This window comes from Otolemur garnettii, unplaced genomic scaffold (genome assembly GCF_000181295.1).
Source record: "Otolemur garnettii isolate 467f Iridium unplaced genomic scaffold, OtoGar3 scaffold00053, whole genome shotgun sequence".
In the NCBI taxonomy this organism is placed as follows: domain Eukaryota; kingdom Metazoa; phylum Chordata; class Mammalia; order Primates; family Galagidae; genus Otolemur; species Otolemur garnettii.
Window position 1 is genome coordinate 9,618,494 of NW_003852448.1, and position 21,456 is coordinate 9,639,949.

The window sequence follows — 21,456 nt, forward strand, 5'->3', positions numbered from 1 at the left end:
TCAAATGTTCTTTTCTGTGTTATGTGCATGTTTTCTGTGTATTTCTGTTTATCGTTTTTAAAAGTGAATGCCCTTTTAAAAAATGAATAGGTCTTTACATAGCATTATAATCCAGTTCTCTTTAAAAAAAAACTATTTTGGAATAGTTTTAGATTTATATAACCATAGTACGTTTGTCAAAACTAATAAGCTGATATTAATGTCATTATTAACTAAACTTGAGACTTTATTTGGATTTTACCATTTTTTTCTACTAATGCCATTTTTTTTTTGTTCCGGGATTCAATCTAGGATTTCATGTTCACTTAGTTTTCATGTTTCCTCAGTCTCTTCTCATGGGTGGTTTTTTCTCAGCCTTTTTCTCTTTTTCATGTCTCTTAAGAGTTTTTTTTTTTTTTCCTGCAGTTTTGGCTGGGGCTGGGTTTGAACCTGCCACCTCCGGCATATGGGGCCGGCGCCCTACTCCTTTGAGTCACAGGCGCTGCCCAAGAGTTTAAAAGAGTATTGGTCAGGTATTTTGTAGGCATGTCCTTTGTTCTGGGTTTACCAGCTGTTTTCTTGTACTTAGAGTAAGGTCATGGGTTATGAGGTTGTGGGAAGGAGACCACAGAAGTCTTACTACATCATGCAAGGGGGTATATCATAGCAACATGAGTTATCACTGGTTATGTTAACTGTGGTCACTTGGTTAGGGTTGTGTCTTCCAGGTTTCTTCTCTGAAACACTACTTACTTTTGCAGACTTTTTTTTTGTTTGTTTGTTTTTTTTTTTTTTTGAGACAGTCTCACTATGTCACCCTCGGTAGAGTGCCGTAGTGTCACAGCTCACAGCAACCTCAAACTCTTGGGCTTAAGCGAGTCTCTTGCCACAGCCTCCTGAGTAAATGGGACTACAGGCGCCCACCACAACACCTGGCTATTTTTTGGTTGCAGTTGCCATTGCTGTTTAGCAGGCCCGGGCCGGACTGGAACCCATCAGCGTCAGTGTGTGTTGCTGGTGCCCTGTCCACTGAGCTACAGGTGCCGAGCCCAGACTTTCTTCTTTGGAAGTGAGTCACTTAGTCTGGCTCACACTCAAGGAGAAGGGAATCAAATTCTGCTTCCTGCAGTGGGAAGTAGAGACATGTACTGGTTGGAATTCCCTGTAAGGAAGATTTGTCTCTTCTCCCCCATTTACTTATTTATTTAATCCCTTATTTAAATCATGGATTCATGGATACTTATTACTTCAGTCATACTGTCATGGTTTATTTTGCTGCTCACATTATTCCAACTTTGGCCATTGGAGATTCCTTCAATTTGGTTCTTGTCTCTGGCATGTCCCTGTCCTTTCATCTTTTGAGCATTTTTTTCCTGCTACAAGCTTGTCTTGTATTTTTCCTGTGTCAGTCCTAGAATTAGCCATTTCTCCAGAGCCCTGCTTCCTTGTACTGGAGATGGTATTTAGATGAGAGGTCATGGGTGCTGGGGATGCTTCTTGCTCCTGAGGTTGTTCCTGCTTCCAGACTCTCTCTGTTGGACAGGGCTCAGAAATACATGTTTTCAAATTTATGTTTCTGTGTCTAAATGCGTGTATTTTAGAATAAATGTGAACTCGTATTTATGTCTCTCAGTCTAATCCATCACCACTGCTTGCTTATTTATAACTTCTTTCTCTGACATTGAGAAATTCGGTTCACCTTACATATGATTTATTTGCTTGTTCAACCCTTAGTGTACGTGTAAGAGTGCTTTCAGAATTAGAAAGTAGTACCCTCACGAGACACAAATTTACCAACTAGCACACATGTTTATGTACTGTTCTTTTGTCTTTATTTTTCCTGTTACCTCACCAAAACAGATTTTCCAAAGTTATTCAGATTAGCTCCTCCCCCACCTCCTTTCTCTTTTATAAAGATATGGCATTAAATTGTAATATTGTTAGATTCATTGCATAGTCTGTATTCCATCCCGAAAGACCTTGATATGTTGTTTTCTTTTATTTGACATAGCTTATCACTTTTAAAAAATGACTATCTTTACATTGGGTTCTTGTCTACTTAACTTTTTCATACGAATATTGTTAATTCCTGACCTCACTCATTTTCCAGTCAGGGGTGTCCAAACTTTTGGCTTCTCTGTGCCACACTGGAAGAATAAATAGGAGTTGTCAGGCACAATAAATGCACAAACACTAAGGGAAGCTGGTGAGCAAAAGATCCGTGTATAATTTTTGTGATATCTACTACCAGATAAGCAAAAATACCCTCACATAATCCACATGCAGCCTGTAGGCCACAGGTTGACACCCTGGGTGCTAGCCAGTGCATGTAGTGCTTGCTGTCTACCAGGCACTGTCTGTGCTCCTTTTTTTTTTTGAGACAGAGCCTCAAGCTATCCCCCTGGGTAGAGTGTGGTGGCATCACAGCTCACAGCAACCTCCAACTCCTGGGCTCAAGCGAGTCTCCTGCCTCAGCCTCCCGGGTAGCTAGGACCACAGGCGACTGCCACAACGCCCCGCTATTTTTTTTGTGGTTGCAGCCATCATTGTTGGTTGGTGGGTCCGGGCTGGATTTGAACCCGCCACCTTAGGTGTATTCGAACCTTAGCCACTTGAGCCACAGGCGCCGAGCCTGTGCTCCTTTCATAAACTTATTTCTCATAATGACTCTGTGAGATAGATACTCTTGAATTAACCTCTTTTTCATGAGGAAAGTGAGACACAAAGATGTTAATTGATCAAGTTCACCTGTAGCTGTTAGGTAGGAGAACAGAGCTAGGAACCCAGGCAGTCTGGCTCTGGAATCAGAGCTCTTGCCTTTCGTTGAAGACTGATTATAGGACTTAGAATTAATAGGATTAAGTACTACCTTATTAATTGAGCTTATTGTTTGAGCTTAGTTTAGAATGGAGTGTGCTTCTACCCCCTCTTTGCCCTGTGTCCATAGCAGGCCTTATTAGTCATAATAGTACTCTTTCCTGCTGTGCTAGGACACTGCCTGGCCTGAGAATCCTAGACACAACCTTAGGGTGGCTATGTGAGATGCAGCCTGCTTGCCATCTGATGTGGTCTTCCTCGAGTCCTGATCACAGCACCCTGTGCACAGCACCAGGTGCCTGTTTTCTTGGACTCCTCTCTCTAGGTCTCCCTTTCACAGGGTGAATGTTTTCTGTGTTTCTTTCCAGGCCTAAGATCTGTTTTTCTTAGGTAATGAATTTTTATCACTCACAAATAGTTTAACATCAGTATTTCTAAGTTTTCTTTATATTGTTTTCCTTACCTTTACCTGCAAAATCTTACTTAGCATTAATTTAGTTTGAAGTGTATTAAAACAGTGGGTCTTAGGCAATTTTATGGCTGTGAAGTAAACATTTTTTTTTAAGGGAAGGACATCAAGACAATTATAATCATATTGGGTTGGGTTTGGGTTTGAACTTACTTAGTCTGATATCAGTTAAGAGTTAATCTTATTAATTTAGTCAGGAAGGATAAGCAGTACATTTTATTTTCTATAGATAAGTAGAAACAGAAATATCTATTTAACCAGACCAAATACTATAGCTGACTATTCCCTTGATTTACCAAATTCTTTAGGAAGAAGAACCTTTAAAGGAAGGCATCAAGAATACTGGTGCCTGAGTTTTTTTTGTTTTTGTTTTTGTTTTATTCTTCAGTCATTGAAAGCTGAGTAAGCAGGGGCAGGAATGCCTTTTGTAATGACCTTCACAAGTGGAGTAGGGTTGCACCTGATAGAACAGAATGCGGATTCTGGCTCGGCGCCTGTGGCTCAAGCGGCTAAGGCGCCAGCCACATACACCTAAGGTGGCGGGTTCGAATCCAGCCGAGGCCTGCCAAACAACAATGACAGCTGCAACCAGAAAACAGCCGGGTGTTGTGGCAGGGGCCTGTGGTCCCAGCTACTTGGGAAGCTGAAGTGGGAGACTCGCTTGAGCCTAGGAGTTGGAGGTTGCTGTGAGCTGTGATGCCACAGCACTATACCCAGGGGGACAGCTTGGGGCTCTGTCTCAAAAAAAAAAAAGAATGCTGATTCCTTGGGCCTATGTGGCCTGGTCTCCTGAGAGGTAGAAAGATGTATTTTGGTCACTTTCTTGGGGGCCTCTGTAAACCTTAGGGGTTGGAGGAAGCTCTGCTCTTTCTGGTGATTCTGTTGATAATGAAATAGGCTATGAGAACCCATCTTCTGTTAATTCAGACATTATTGTACAGTTGGTCTTCTGTATCTGTGGCATTCCACATTTGTGGGTTCAATCAACTGTAGATCAAAAATATTTGGGAAAAAACCCCATAAGTATCTGTATTGGACATGTACATACTTTTTTCTGGTCATTATTCCTAAACAATACATTATAACAGCTACTTACATAGCATTTACGTTGTAGTAGGTATTATAAGTGATCTGGAGATTAAAAGTATATGGCAGGGTGTGTGTAGGTTATATGCAAATACTATACTGTTTTATATGAGGAACTTGGGCATCCTTGGATTTTGGTAGCTGAAGGGATCTTGGAGCCCACCCTGCCCCGTGAATCCTGAGGGACGACTGCATTGATGGTCTCAGTAGTAAGTATGTATTTCAGATGCCTTCTGTATTTCATGTGGTAGGAAACGTAATGAAGATGAGTTTAAGAAGAAAAAGTGGAGATTTCTTCTCTCTATAACTGAAGAGTTCTGAAATTGGTTTGGCAAGGTTTGCCTGATTTGGGGCTCAAGTGATGTGAGTAGGGTCTGTTCTTGGCTTTGATTATTGATCGTGTTGTTGTTGACAATCTTCCTGCAGGTTTTTTCATGGTTGTAAGATGGCTTCCAGCAAGTCCTTGGGGAAGATTTTTCCAGGTTTAAAACTAAGGGGAGAAGAGTGAGCGAGCATTCTTGTGCTAGCATTGCAGGAAACCTTCCAAGACATTCACTGTTGCTAAACTAATGCTGGTCACATATCCAGCCCTGCATGGTCACTGTCTCAGGGAGCCATGGTACCTTGGTCAGGCCAGGGTCACAAGCAGCTTGAGTCACCTTCCTCTGATGCACTTGAGTTCTCAGAGAAGAGTTGGTGTGAAGTTCCCAGGAAAGGGTGAATTGATGTTGGGTGGTAAAAACAGCACAGTGTTTAATGGGACAAAGTAAGACACAGCGTTCAGGGTATTTGCGAGTTTGGTTTAATTGATAAATAGACCCTGGACAATGTAATTTCCTTTAACTTATGTAAGTATAATTCAGTAAGGTGTTACTATATTCTATTAAGGCTTTGATGGTACCCTGCCATACTCTGCTTTGGCTTTTGTGTTAAAGAATAGATGTTTTGGTTTCACTGTATGCAGGTGGAATCTTGTTTTAATGACTAGAGTTATAGCTTTTTTTTAAAAAGAAAAGCTTATTTTCATATCTTGTATAAAATTCATACTAGTGTGATTTCACCTATGAAACTGAATATATGCTTGGAAAGAAAAATTTGAAAACCAGATGTACTCAAGAAGTCCCCATCCATTTAAGTAGCAAGTCATTTTTTAAAAGATTCCTTCTACCAATATATGAATATTTGAAATTGTATTTTAATACTGTACTTGGCTCCAGTGGTATGGAAGATCACTGAAAAGGAAATCTGAAGACCTGATTTGAGTCTGTCTTTTGTTGTGGGAAGGAGGCCAGGGGAATTAACATCTCAAGGCTCACGGTGGGACAGGCGTACATAGACTTGGGTATGTTGCATGTGTATCTGGTCTTTGTAACCAAACTTTGATCTAGGAGTATGGATAAGGACTTAAGGCAGAATCATATTTCTTAGCAAAAAGAAATCTCAAGAACTCTGGATTTTATGCTGAGATCTCTGGTCTGTGAGATTTATCTCTTCTCAGGGGTTTCTTGGTAAGAGGGCATATTTCCTCATTCTTCTGGCTCAAGAGTATAGGCCATCCTTCCATATCTGTAGCTAAACATTTCTTTTTTTTTTTTTTTTTAGACGGAGCCTCAAACTATCCCCCTGGGTAGAGTGCCATGACATCACAGCTCACAGCAACCTCCAACTCCTGGGCTCAAGCAAGTCTCCTGCCTCAGCTTCCCAAGTAGCTGGAACTACAGGCGCCCTCCACAATGCCTGGCCATTTTTTGGTTGCAGCCATCATTGCCTTGGCCACATACACCAAGGCAGGCAGGTTCAAACCCAGCCTGGGCCTGCTAAGCAAAAATGATAACTACAACAAAAAAATAGCCAGGCGTTGTGGCAGGTGCCTGTAGTCCCAGCTACTTGGGGGACTGAGGCAAGAGAATTGCTTAAGCCCAAGAGTTTGAGGTTGCTGTGAACTGTGATGCAACGGTGCTCTACTGAGGGTGACACAGTGAGACTCCGTCTTAAAAAAACAACAAAACTGTAGTTTCTTCCTAACTTTGTCGAACTTTGGCCCTACCTCATTGGCTCTCTAACATCATTTCTGCTTTACTTCAAAAAGCTGGGATCATCTTGGGTTTGTTTATTCTTCTCAGTTTTGATGACTGTGGAAACTTTGCTCCATTTTAGCAACCCACAGACAGTCACACTTGACCCTTTCATTTGGAATAGTTGTCTTGGTGATTTTGTTTTACCTTCTTTATTTTAGGTTCTGAAATTCCTGCCCATTCGTATCTCTTCATTCTTGTATCCTCAGAAGAATGAAGTTTATGACTTTCACCTCCAGTTCCATCCTTGTTAAAAGTCTACTAGCCAGACTTTTATCATCACCATCCAGCTTTCTCTTGCTCAGACCTTGGATTCCCTTTGATTCATTCTTTTTGCCTTTTGGGAGCCAGCTCACCTTTTTAGACTGAATTCAGTTGTCACTTTTCCTGCCATTCTTCTCCAATTCCTAATATCTTTTTCTTCCCCCTGAATTATTTTTCCATATACAATCAGCCCCACATATCTGTGGATTCCAAAATAATACAGTATAACAACTATTTATGCAGTATTTACATCGTATTAGGCATCATAAGTAATCTATAGATGACTTAAAGTATATGGAAGGATGTGCATAGTTGATTTACAAATACTACATTTTATATTAGAAACTTGAACATCCTTGGATTTTTGTATCTGAAGTGGGGGGGATCCTGGAAACAATCCCCTGTGGATACTGAGAGAGGATACTAAGATTTTTTTTTTCTTCCTTCTTAGATAGAACATCATTTCTTTAAGGGCAAGGATTTATTCACGTTTATATATTCATTGTCGATTCATTTTATTCAACTTTGTATATCCTGCCTGCTTCATAATATTTATTACATGCTTAAGAAAGTGAATTTCTTTGCTTCTGTCTTTCAGCTCTGAATAAACCACCATCTGCTTTTCCTGCCACTTAGGGGTGGTTGAGTATTCTTGGAGAAAGTTACCCACTGACCTCAGAACTCTTTTCTTCTTCTAAATCTTCTTAGGCAGTTTTCTCTTGTGCCTGAGGGTTTTATGTAAACAGATAAAGCCCTACTCAGGCTTTATTTTTTTAATTCAAGCAAGAAAGTCACATTCTCCCTTTCTTTCCTTATTTAAATTATCATTTGGTGGAAGTTATCTCCTAAGTAACCCTAGAATTCGTTATTTTTTTCTCCCCAGTGTGGTCGAAGCAGCTATAGTTCAGAGACTTTATTGCCATGCACCTGACTTAGCCACACAGTTCTTTACTCCTGTACTGTAGGTCAGCTTGGTCTTTCCAAAATGTAAACAACTCCTCTCCCCTTTTACTTAAAACCCTCAGTGGTTTCCCATTGCTCTTAAGATAAAGCACAGATCCTTAGTGTGGCCTGACAGAGAAATGTTCTAATCATCTGAGGGTACTGTATGAAGAAAATGTTCTAGAAAAGGATACTTGTTTAGACTTAAGGTGGGGACGCTGTAGTAATGAATATCTGGTAAACTGTAGGCATCCCCACATTTAAGCATAATTGGTTCTTAGAAACTGTAAGTAAACTTAGCGCCTGTAGCTCAGCAGCTAGGATGCCAGCCATATACACTGGAGCTGGTGGGTTCAAATCCAGCTCAAGCCTGCCAAACAACAATGACAACTACAGCCAAAAAAATAGCTGTGTGTTGGGCGGGCACCTGTAGTCCCAGCTACGTGGGAGGCAGAGGCAAGAGAATCGCTTAAGCCCAGGAGTTGGAGGTTGCTGTGAGCTGTGACGTCATGATACTCTACTGAGGGTGATTAAGTGAGACTCTGTCTCCAAAAAAAAAAAAAAGAAACTGTAAGTGAAGATAAGGCATAAAAATTTATTTTGCATTTCCTACATTCCTCTTTTCTCTTGGTAGCAGAAACCCCTCAGGTAAATAAAGGTGATATACAAGAGACTAAAATACAGACTTTATCACAGTGTTTAAAGTGAGAACCATGGTTAAAAATGTAAGGGGAGAGAGTACTTTAAATTGTACATTTTTGTATGTCATGCTGTTTTTTATTTTTAATGCTATTTGTAAATTTCACTTTGTTTTGGATTTATGTTTTTCAACTATATTACTCAGTTGTGCCTTGCTTTTTAACAGCTAATTTAATGATGAAAAACTTAGAGTATATTTTATAATTTCTTTCCTCCACAAATGAGTAACAACTAACTCATGGTGTATAGTATACTTGGTTCCTATAATGGGAATCACTCTTCTGGAATATGGCAGCTATTAAGGGTAAAATAATTTTTGTAAATAAAGATATCTCTTAAGTAGGAGTTGTGTTAAGTAAAAACTTACACTTTCAAGGAAATGTTTTAAGGATTTAATGATACAGAACAAATGAACACCCGTCTACAAATACCTAACAGCGTATGTGTATTATTTCTTTGTTGATAATTGGTTTGCTGAGAATTAAAATACAGACTGGTTAGATTAGTGATTTTAATATGAAACTATTGCTTTTAGAATAATCATGGGCCAGACGGGGAAGAAATCTGAGAAGGGACCAGTTTGTTGGCGGAAGCGTGTAAAATCAGAGTACATGAGGCTAAGACAGCTCAAGAGGTTCAGACGAGCGGATGAAGTAAAGGTACAATTTTATCTTCTATGAAAATGCATATCCAATAGAGGATAGTTTTTTCTCCCTAAAATTAAATAAGTTTTAATTTGAAATAGTACATTTTTAGCCAAGTCACATTTACATTAAGGTAAATGAAAACTTAGGTCCTTTATCCATCTTAATTAGCGTTATACCCTGCACATTAATCATAACTGAAAGATTTTAACCTAACGATTGTTTAACTTACCTGGAAATCAATCTCTTTTTTTGTATACCTTTATATTGCATGTATAAACTCAGGGCCTAACTATCACATCATTTTATGTTTCTAAAGTTATCACGAGTTTTCTTTTTATGTACAAAGTAACAAAGGATAGAAATAATTTTCTCTTCCTTTCCTATTGGCAATAAAATAATTGTGATATTTTTGTATGATTTCAATGTAGGAAACTACAATCTTGTGTAAAATCTATGTGCATTTAAGACTGTTCCTGTTATTTTTACTAGATTTTAACCTGTTTCAGAGATGTTACATATTTTCTAACAATGAACAATTTTTCCTCTCTTCTCCTTCATTTTTTAAGAGTATGTTTAGTTCCAATCGTCAGAAAATTTTGGAAAGAACAGAAATCTTAAACCAAGAATGGAAGCAGCGAAGGATACAACCTGTGCACATCATGACTTCTGTGAGCTCATTGCGCGGGACTAGGGAGGTTGGTTAACATAACGTGTTGTAGTAATTATCAACACATTTTGGTTTTCGCTATTAGAAAATGTGGTTGTTTATTTGGATGAACTCATTGATCTTAGGATGTCCATCTTTTTATTGCTATTTCTTTTTAATGTGCGACTGTTAATGGCTGCTATAGATCACAGTACTAGTTATTGCTATAACAGAGTTCTAAGTGTTTAGAATACGCCTTGAATATTATCAGGTAGATTCCAAGATTTTATAAGATTATTTTTAAAAAACTTTTAAATCAAATACTCTTTAATGTCCTCATCAGATCACTATTTAGAACAAGGCTTTCTGACTCACCTTTGTCGCCTCCAATATGAATTGGCCATGTGGTAAGAAATGTTTCCTTTTCCTATTCATGGACTAAAAAGCTTTATATTTTGTTCAAAGGCTAAGCCTCTCTTTAAGAATTTTTAAATTCATTGTTGAGAGATTGGAATTTCTTTTTCTATGCCATTTTCTGTATGAGGTAGCTCTTAATTACTCCAAGAGTTTCCTATTTTCAAAGAAAGGCAACAAATCTATGGTAGAATCTATAATTAAATATCTCATTAAAACTTGCTTGCAGCAAGATGAGAAGAAAATGGCAGAAGCCTGAACAGTTTAGGCATTTCTGTGCCTTGTGTTGTGTAGAAAGACATGGCATAGGATATGTAAATGGGAGTTGAAGCAAAAAGAGGGGAGGCAGTGATTTGGAATTAAGATTACACTGTGTAGTAGATTGTTTATCTGAGTTTCTAAAAAGCACTATTCTAAACAATGGAATTTATTCTTTTAATTTTTTTCAGTGAGTAGCCATTTTTTTTATGTAACATTGGACTAACCAAGCAATAATATTCAGTTGTATAAGGCCTGGTGAGATTGTGTGATGTACGAGCTTCTAAGGCTTGTTGGTGATAACCCCAGTACCTATAGACAAAATCCCAGTGATGATTTCAGTGATGAACTGGTGTCTTGATGGTGACACATGGGTTAGAGTGATTCTTAGTCATTTATGCATTTTGTTAGCCTACAACTCTTTATAGCTGTGACTTAAAATTATATGAATATGTATTATATGCTGACACCATCATCTGCAGGTTAGAGCCTAGATATTAGAGATAAATGGCTTTTTGTTAATACACTAAGCGTGAAAGGGGTTCTTTTCTCTACCCATCAGAATCTTTTCAAAAGGGATAAGGATGGGGTTTTATGTAATTCCTTAGAAAATTTTGTCTGGTGATCCTTTTGGAAATGTTGAGGTAAAGGAAAAAAACCCTCTTTTTTTTTTCTCCCTAGGGGATTCTTAGAAATTTGGAGAAATAAGGTGGAAATACACAGAGTACTTACTTTTGCTGCCCATTACAAATCTTAAAATGCTACCAAAGTCCAACTTATTATAATAAAGTGTTAACAGTAGTAATGATTTCTGGCACTGTGCTAGGTACTTTGTACACATTACCTCATTTAATCTTTGTGATAGTTATGTTTCATTGCTGACTTTTAGAACACGGGAGCTTTATACAGGTGAGGAAACTGAGCTTTAGGAGAGTTAAGTCAGTTTGCTTGCTCTAATGATCTGATGTGGACCCAGAAGAGTATACTTTGCTCAGACTCTTTAAGGAATAATAAAGTACATTATTTAAGTACAACTTGAATTGGTATGGTTTATTCAAGTGGATATTTACTAAATGAATTTTTCTTTTAATTTTGTCAAATGGAGATATTAAATGTAAAGATGCTTCATTTCTTTTAAGTTTATGTGAGAACTTGTGAGAAGAAACTAGCATTTTAATAAAATGGAGTTTTCTTAACTTAGTACTTCCACAGTACCACACACACATATGGAGAAAAAACACTTTCACAAAATATTGGTGGGTGAGGGAGGGGAAAATAATCCCTAACCTTAAGAATTCACTTTCTGTTGCATGGAACTCTGACCTGATCAAAGGCACTGGTTTTCTGAGCCATTCTTGATCTCTGATTGTGCTTCAAATGATTGTCTTTTATTGCCCTTTACCCCTTTTAAAACTGTCCTCCCTCACTTTAGAAGCTTGTGACTTAAAAGTTAGTGATAAGCTTCTTGATGCTAACATAATAGATCTGAAAGTTTTAGAGAAAAGAACTTGAGTGATCTCACAGTCGAACCTCCTGACTTTTCATATGAGAATATCCCTGTTTATTTTTTCTTTTGTTTGATTATTTACATCTATATATTAATTTCTTTTGTAGTCTGAAGTAAGTCAAGCAGTAGGAGAAACCCAAAGTGAGTGTGTTTTGCAAAGACTTTCCTAGTAGGCTCTGTAGAATTTCAGACTAGTGTCCATCCAAACATGGAAAGTCTGTATCATTTGAAGTGTCTTATAGCATTGTTTTAGCTAACTGCTTATTTTTATGAGCTATTCATATGTAAGTATTGATGTCTTCAGTTAAAATCTTCTGTAGCATGATGAATCAATGACAATTTTCAGTTGTAAATTCAAGTCTTAAACTTTACTCCCTTCTGTAGTTGTAGAAGTAGATATATTCCGTTTTAAATGCCTGATTTTCTCCAGGCTATTTTGGTGAAGAATGTTGGGCAAAAGTTTGATCTCCTGAAGTGACTGCTATAGGTGCTGACTTCAGATCAAGGAGCTCTGCAGTTGAATCTTTAGATCACATCTTTAGTATGTTGTTTTCTTAATGTCTTTTTAAGATAGTTTGGCATATCTGTTTTTTGTTATTGTAATTACAGAACCTATTCAGTGTTGTCCATAGAATTTTGATTGAATATCTTCCTGTATTTTTTAAACACTTCTGACTTCTTTAAGGTAGTGACTATGTTTTACATATATTTCTTTTGTTCTTCAGTTAATTTTTTTTTTTTTTTTTTTTGCATTTTTTGACCAGGGCCAGGCTTGAACCCGCCACCTCTGGTATATGGGGCTGGCATCCTACTCCTTTTAGCCATAGGTGCCGCCCCTTCAGTTAATCTTTTTAAGGAGCATAATGTAGCTTCAAGATGTCATTAAGGAATACATATATGCATTAATGTACACAGCTATGATTTAATGAAAAATCTTAAAAAAAAGGAATACATATAGGCCAACTATATGAATTATACTTTATTCCTATAATATATTGCTGTTAATCAACAAATTTTTTCTAGGTGACATTCATTGCTTACTTTGTCCTGTCAAGCAGTAAAAACTGTCTTCTGTTAAGTCATATTCAGTCTGTCTGTCTTCCAGTTTAATGAAGAAACTGTTCTAGGAGTTACTCTCGAAGTTCTCATTAGTGCATTTCTTTTGTGCATTTGTCCATTTGTTGCTAAAAATAAAAACCACAAGACACTTTCTTCTTCACTGATTCTTCATGTCAGAATTTTTCCTGCTTCCATGTATTCTGACTATGAAAGAGAGGTTTGCTCAGATAATGCCAGGTTTCTGGGCAAGTGGTATGATTAGGTTAATAACTTAGTGAAATATGCTGCATTTGTAGATTCCCAGGAGGATATATTTTTGTAAGAGTTCCCTGCGTCTTGTTTACTAATGAAAAGTGGGAGAATTTTTGATGTATGTTTATTAGTGGGGCTTCTGAATATCTAATATGGAAATAAATCAGGGCAGTTATGGTCATCATGTTTGTAAAGAATTTAAAAACATGGCATGATACTGGACTTCTTTGGTTTCTTACTAATCAAAATGATTCACCCAAGTTGGTTTTAGTTACTTCAGACACAACTGTGAAAAATATTGAGAATGAAGTGTATGATGTTGAGAGACTCAAGTTAGGTAATGTAATATGTGTCATCAAGTTTTTGTTTGTAAAATGAATGCCTGTAGGCATGTTTGCACCAAGGGAACATCTTGTTTGAACGCCTATAGGTGTTGTTTGTAGCCAAAAGGTTAATATATACAGGTTTGCTCTTCCTAGCCATATTTGAAATGATTTTAAGTTCATTGCTTATTATTTGATATTTGGAAATGATTCTTCTTGGAGAGGGTTCTATCAAAATGATAAAATGTGTAAAACCTTTTGTATGTTAGCAGTTTGTCCTTATTCATTTTGTTGAAGAAGAAAAACATTGTCTGGTTTACATGAAAACATTTGTTTACATTATTTATTGACTTGGTAATATGGTTTCCTCAGTTAATTATAAATAGAAACCTAATTACTGTTAACAAAGAAAAAAATAATATCTAGTGTAGCCAATGTATAATTTTATGTTCTTTACTCAGTTAACATTCTTAATTTTCAGTATACTCACGTGCTTTCTTTCCTTTTTAAAGTATACTTTAGATGAGAATCTAAACTTATAGGTCCTGTAATCCTAAAGTGTACAAAGTATTCTCATGAGCCTTTTGAAAATATGTCAGGGATGTAGGTCATTTTTCTCTTGTCTTTGAAATAAATGGATGATGTGCTCTCATGGTGTCTTTCTGTCCATGTATTCTTGGTGCCCCAAGGAGTTGGTCTCTTAAGTTGTTTGCTGTGGTTTCTTGCCCCTTTTAACCATTTTTTGGTATTTATTTAGAATTGAGTCAGTCCTTCCCAGCTTACAACTTTAAAATAGCAGCAGTTGTTGTTTTCTTTAGGCTGAAATAGATGAAACATTTTTTAAATGATCACAGAAAGGGGCTTTTCCTTTTCTTTTGAAAGGAAACTAATATAAGCATTTTATGCTTTTCCAAAAGATCACACTAATAAAAAAGGTCATTTGTGATGTTTGAGTTTATATGTCATTGTCATATATTAAAATGTATATCATTTATAATTGAGTTTCTATTTTAAATTTAAGATTATATATCTTACGTTTGCAAAGTAATTTTTTCAAAAATGTCAATTGTTTTTATTTTGGGCAACCACTAAACTAGCGGAAGTTGCTTTTGTTTTTCTCCTAGAATGCTGTGTATATAATTTGTATATTTAAAATTATTGATCTCTCTTTCCCAAATGCAAAGTCAAATTTTAATAATATTTTAAAAACAAAACACAACAAACCCATATGGAAAGAAATGCTTGCCTAGTCTAAACTTAAAAATTGTTTCAGTCTCTAAAGAAATAAGAAAATTTTATTAGACCTAAGACTTTTGTCATAATTTAGCTTGATAATATGGATTGACTTAAATTCACTCCTTGGGATTCTGTTTTATCTTCCCTAATAGATTTTATAAAAGAAGTTACTTGAATAACTCTTTTGAGTAACAGATAAGACAGTTTTATACTAGTTAATATGACTGTCTTTTGGGTTAATAGAACTTGTTTAAAAGTTTTATCTTTTTCTTTCTAATTAAAAAGTCATTATAAAATGATGATTATAAAAAAATTCAAATACAGTAGAACCTCCATAGTTGACCACTTCCTTAAGTTGACCTAACTTTCATAGACCGGACAAGCACCACATGTACTCAACGGAAGTTCCTCACATTGACCACCTCTGCATGTTGACCAGCTTGTGGGTAGTCACCTTGCAGAGGTTCTATTGTCTATGTAACAGATGCCTGTAGTCCAACCCCCCTGGCTTTCATCCATTCAGCTTTCTTTATATAGACTAGTATATTAATAGTATGTATTTTATCTTAAAAATTATTGTTGTCTGCCTTTTAGGCCATATTTTACAACCCCTGTCCAGAGCTTCCTTATTCTCTTTACAAATGGATACTAATTGGATAATAACCATAATTTATTGTCTTATTCTTAACTGATGGACATCTAGATTTTGCAATTAGTGCTGAAGTAAACATCTTTCTTCCTTTTTTCTTTTTTTCTTTGAAACAGAGTCTCACTTTGTCACCCTTGGTAGAGTATTGTGGCATCACAGCTCACAGCAACCTCTAACTCTTGGGCTTAAGTGATTTCTCTTGCCTCAGCCTCCAGAGTAGCTGGGACTACAGGTGCCTGCCACAATGCCTGGCTATTTTTTTTGTTGTTGCAGTTGTCATTTTTGCTTAGCAGGCCCAGGCTGGGTTTGAACCTGCCTGCCTTGGTGTATGCGGCCAGCGCTGTAACCATTGAGTAGGGGCGCTGCTCCGAAGTGAACATCTTTCACATATGTCTTTGTGTGTTTTTCGTAATTCTGTAGAAGTTCCTAGTAATGGAATTGTTAGATCAAAACGATATATATATTTTAAATGATAATAGATATTACCAAAGCTACCCCCACTAAGTTTTATATTATACTGCCACTAGCTGTTTGTGGCCCTGTCTGTTTACCTATATTCCTAACACACAGTCTGTTATCAGTCTTTTTAATCTTTGCAGTCTCATTGATAAAAGTTTGCCTTCACTTATTCAGTGGAATATCAATTGTTTCTTTATATTTTTTTTCTGAATTGGCTGGGATGGTATTGAATCTTTTAAATTAGATTGAGCTTTTCTTATGATTTTAAAGGATATTATAAAAGTTTTTAATCTGTTTTGCAGGGTTTTTCTTTATTTTGATGCTATTTTTCTTATATTTCCATTATGCAGTTTTTTTCTTGTGACTTTTGTGTTTCTTAAAAGGCTTAGAAAGTCCTTTACCTCAAGATGATAAATTATCTACCTCTTGATCTTTAGTTCTCTGTTTTTGTTTTTATATTCCACTACCATTGAAACGATTGGGAATTTCCTTTGGTGTAACGAGTGAGTGGGACATTTGGTTTTTAAATACTTTCTATGTAGCTTTCTAGTTGTTTCAACACTGTTTATTGAATAAACAGTGAATGGTGGTGGAGCAGTTATAGGCCTGTTTGTGAGATGAACAGCACCAGCCTCCTTGATTGGTGATTTCCTCAGTGAGACTGTGCTTGAGCTGCTTGAGCTGGGGCTTGAGCTCGTCCCGGTGGAGACTGCAGCCTTGTGACAGTCTTGCCTGTCTGTTTGTAACTGGTACCCTGGTTACTCTATGGTCCCAAATCCACTGTTGTTTAAACAAGCCTTCAAAACAATTTATTGCTGCAACTTATGGAAACTGTGGACTTATTTAATACACTGTCTCATTTCTTTTTTTTTTTCTTTTTTGAGACAGAGTCTCACTATGTCACCCTTGGTAAAGTGCTGTGGCGATACAGCTCACAGCAACCTTAAAGTCTTGGGCTTAAGCGATTCTCTTGCCTCAGCCTCCCAAGCAGCTGGAACTACAGGCGCCCGCCATAACGCCCGGTTATTTATTGTTGCAGTTGCCATTGTTGTTTTAGCTGTCGGGGCCTTCAGTGTGTGTGGCTGGCGCCCTTACCACTGTGCTCTGGGCACCAAGCCCACAGTCTCATTTTTTCTTATTATTTTTACTGATGGAAACTGTTTTATTTTCTACTCACTGGACTAGTATTGAACCAGATACTTGAGTTTGCATGTAGAGCTATGTTTATGGTTCTGTTACCTGCTTTATGTGCTTTTTTTTCTTGAGTGCTTTGTGGTTTTACCAGCTTATGTCCTGTTTCTCTTCTGTTTCTGATCTCCAGCATTTTAGCAAAACTAGAGTTTTTAGCAAAGCTGCAGATAATGAGGGAATGATTTACCTTAACAGAACCCTTCAGACCTAGAGTGCATTGATTTTTAACCTAGGATTAACTTCGTTTGTATGTTTATGATCACTATAATTCAGAGCCAGGGTTTTGAAGTGAGCATGAAGGGAAGAGCTTTAAGAATCTGAAAGTTGGCTCTGCGCCTGTGGCTCAAGTGGCTAAGGCGCCAGCCACATACACCTAAGGTAGCGGGTTCAAATCCAGCCTGGGCCCGCCAAAACAACAATGATGGCTGCAAACAAAAAAACAGCCGGGCCCTGTGGCGGGCGCCTGTGGTCCCAGCTACTTGGGAGGCTGAGGCAGGAGACTCACTTGAGCCCAGGAGTTGGAGGTTGCTGTGAGCGTGATGCCATAGCACTCTACCCAGGGGGATAGCTTGAGGCTCTGTCTCAAAAAAGAATCTGAAAGTCCTGAAATTATATTCCAGATGTTGCGTGTTCTGATGTTACAAGCTGTATATGTCTACCCTACTGGGAAGAAGTGTAAGAACTGATTGTAGGATGGAAGTGCACTCAGAAATAAATATCCTTATGTTTCTGGGTAGAGGTTCCTCTCCTAATCTAGAATGGGTCTGTAACGTAAATATTTAACAGTACAAACTGAAGTAATTTTTAGTCTCATGAACCACTCTGTTTCATCCCTTATCTTCAGCACCCTTGGTTGGTTGCTTTTGTTAGATAAATCTCTGTCAAGATGTTAACAGAATGTTTTCTTCCCATTTTTATTTCTGCCCCTCTCTTGTTTGAGACACTCCTTTTTTTCACAAATATCTCCTTCAATCACCTTTCTCTTCTTTTGTCTTCTAAACCTGGTTATGAACTTCTGATAATTGAGCTTTTCTTAACTTTATCCAAACAATATTTATCTCATTCCAGTAATTCTTCAGTACTTCTTTACATAAAAGTAGCCTAATTTGGGCTAACTTGGGCAACTTGGGCTCAAAAGAGTAGAGTGCTGGCCCCATATACCGGAGGTGGTGGGTTCAAACTCAGCCCCAGCCAAAAACTGCCAAAAAAAAGGTAGCCTAAATTTAAACTATGTGTGCTGGCTCAGCACCTGTAGCTCAGTGGTTAGGGCGCCTGCCACATATACCAGGGCTGGTGGGTTTGAACCTGGCCCCGGCCTGCTAAACAATGACAACTACAACAAAAAAAATAGCTGGGTGTTGGAGCGGGTACCTGTAGTCCCAGCTACTTGGGAGGCTGAGGTAAGAGAATTGCTTAAGCCCAAGAGTTTGAGGTTTCTATGAGCTGTGATGCCACAGCACTCTACCTAGGATGACATAGTGAGACTCTGTCTCAAAATAAATAAATAAATAAATTACATATGCTGTTGTTTTCCCCAGAATGCTAGCAAATTTAAATGTGGTGTGTTATCTTATCCTGGGGAGTCTAAGGAGATTTCAGATATCATCTTGAGCTTTTCTCTAGGGTTGGCGGTGGCTGATGCTTTCTCCTGACCCTTCCTCTCCTGCGTGACAATCTTCCTATACCTTTCTCGCTATTCTCACATGGAAAGGCTAAAGAATGTTAGTTAATGTCAGCAGTTCACTGTGCCTGTTATGAGTTAAATGAACCAACCAGTATCCAAGAATATTTTTTACTTGACTGATTGTGTATTTCCCCCTGCTATGTGAAAGTTGGACTTAACCCATCTCATGTTAAAAAGTCGGAGGCAGGATGACTGTGGCTACCGTCCTCTGGGATGTCATGCTGTTAATGGGGAGTCATGTCTACCTCACAGGGCAGTTGTGAATTTTAAAGAAGTTAACTTTGCTAAAGCACAGTGCTTAGCACATAGTAGGGTGTGTTAATTTCTTTCCCTTCCCTGCAGGCCATTCACCTGCTCTTCCCTCTACGATTTTCCATAACAGTTTTTACTTGGAACCAGCCTTCTGCCAAGAGTCTCAGTTTGCTTGTGTACTCCTACAACTACTATTTTTGGCTTGACTTCCCTCTCCAGCTCCCAGTGGTCCAGCCACACAGTCGCCTATTGTACCAGCTGGTTGATGTAAGTCTATCCATCCTTAGAGGACCCTGGTTACTTACCAGTAAGCTGCATTTCTCTGAAAATGTAGCATTCTTGATAACTAATCTAGTTTTTTTTCTTTCTTTACCACTGATGATGAATCATCTCTAACTTTGTTGTGTGACCCTTAAGTTGGAGCTAGAATTAGAGAGTTCCGTTTGTTGATATAGGTCTCCTCGTGTGTTTCTGAGACCAGAACACATGACTGTAAACAGGTAAAATGCTGTGGAGACCCATGAGGTCAAAATTCTTTTCACTACTCTGAGGGATATGAGAATTATATAAACTTTCAAGGATGATACATTTTCAAAGAAAAAAAAGTTGCTGGTAAGTAACTGGGATTTTTGAGTATTTTTCCCAAACTTGTTTTAGCAACAAATGCTTTGGCATTTGAATATTATTTCATAAATGAAAGGAATATGGTTGTTAGTTAAGTTTAATAGTTAAAGAATAAGATAGATTTCTAGAGATACTACGAACATACTGAGGTGTGGGGGGGAGACTGTCAGTGTTTTAAATAGGCGCTCTCTCAGCTTTAAACAAAAATTGAAGTTGAAGTCTCCATTAGGGGAAATCAGCAAATGCAGTCGGTTCATTCCAGAAACATTTTTTGAGTGCCTACTTTTTTTTGAGACACTGTGCTGAGTATTGTTTCAAGACAGAAAGGTAAAACCATATTTTGACTCAGCTGCTTTGCCCTCAGAGAGCTTATTTCCTGTCCCTTGGTGACTCTTGTGTGACTCAGAACTGAGACGATGGGGTATTGGAGGATGATCGAGGAGTGGGACTGGACGCAGCCCTGGGTGCTGTGGCCTGCGCTTCGTATTTTCTGTGCTTCCTAAATTCCTTCTGTTTATGGGAAAACCAGCTGACTTCATTCAGTATACTCAGAGCATTTTCTACATCACCAGAGCAAACAAAACAGAGAAAAGCCAACCTCCCTTCTATCTAGTAGTTGAAAAGAAAATTCAGCTGTCTAAGCCTATGTGTCACCTTGGCTGTAGATGTTAAAGCAGGTAAGTCAGAGTTGCGTGGGTAGCCCACTCCCCCACTTTGAAGCTGTGGCTCAGCTTCAGAATTAAACCCACAGAATTAATTTGTTCCCACCAAATGCAAAAACAAAAGCCAAAACATTTTTTTTTAAGAAATGAAATTTATTTTGTCTTTAAAATCATTGGTCAGTATATAATACTTCTATTTGTTATTACCATCCCCACTCCCAAGTTTACCTAGTAAAGTAGAAAGAAAGAAAGAAAACTTGGAAGTAACAGGAGTAAGAGGAGAAAGTTGTCAGGAGATGCTCCTGTAACATTGTCATATGTCTCTGTATATCAGATATTGCATGGCTATAGTTGTTCTTTACCCTTTGAGCATCCCAAGGACAAGTACTACAGGGCAGTAATTAAACTCTTGTGTGTTACAGTCAGATTTACATTATAATCCTGGTTTTGTAACTTATAACCTTTCTGAATAGGCAAATTATTTAACTTCTCTGAACCTCAGTGTCCTCATTTGTGAAGCTGTAATGCTAAAACTGTGTCATAAGATTATTAATAAGGAATAATTAAGATAATGTATGTAAGTACTTAGCACAGTGCCTGCAACATAGTACGTGCTCAATAAATGTTAACTGCTGCTATTATTGGATTAGTGGATGGACAGATGAAGAACTGGGAAGGGAATGATTGATTGTGGGTTCCGGGGTTTGGTAAGCCATTCGGTATCTTCTTATTTACTTGAGTTACAAGTGTTCTAGTGTTATTATCTTTATCTTTGCCTTTTTGGGAAGCAAATTAATGGATTAATCACTGTCACAGTTCCTCCTAACTATTCTTAAACCTTTACTTCTACTAAGGAAGGAATTATTTTTGTGCTATAGTGACTGTGATGAGATTATCCCACCAGCCTGATGTGATGCTAAGGGCCAGGTCTGGTCTGTATGCCAAAGATTTCTATTCTGATTTCACCAGACCTAGTACTGCTTTTTTAAAGACATTTTAAATACAAATTGAACATTTAACATGTGTGTGATTTACGTATCACTCATATATATGTATATGAGTTTTTAGTTTCATTTTACTTTAATTCTTTTTTTTTTTTTTTTTTTTAGAGTTTCACTTTGTCACCCATGGTTGAGTGCGGTGGAGTCTTAGGTCACAGCTACCTCAATATCTCTGCCTTGTGGTACATGTCTTATCAATCTCATGTTATATAAAGTTTCTTATATTTGTATATCAGTTTTTTTTTTCTTTTTTTTTTTTAT

At 37.6% G+C, this 21,456-nt stretch overlaps 1 protein-coding gene across 2 annotated transcripts in view; it reads left to right on the forward strand.

The window, feature by feature from the left end:
• Window positions 1-8,870: 8,870 nt before the first annotated feature.
• Window positions 8,871-21,456, forward strand: part of EZH2 (enhancer of zeste 2 polycomb repressive complex 2 subunit) — a 39,645-nt gene continuing 27,059 nt past the window's right edge. The window contains exons 1-2 of one of the 2 annotated variants that reach the window (XM_023514434.1): window positions 8,871-8,990; window positions 9,545-9,673. In XM_023514434.1, coding sequence (XP_023370202.1) covers window positions 8,874-8,990; window positions 9,545-9,673 — 246 coding nt within the window. In that variant the 5' untranslated portion in view covers window positions 8,871-8,873. The remainder of the gene's footprint in view (window positions 8,991-9,544; window positions 9,674-21,456) is intronic. The other variant, XM_023514433.1, reaches the window with a different exon arrangement.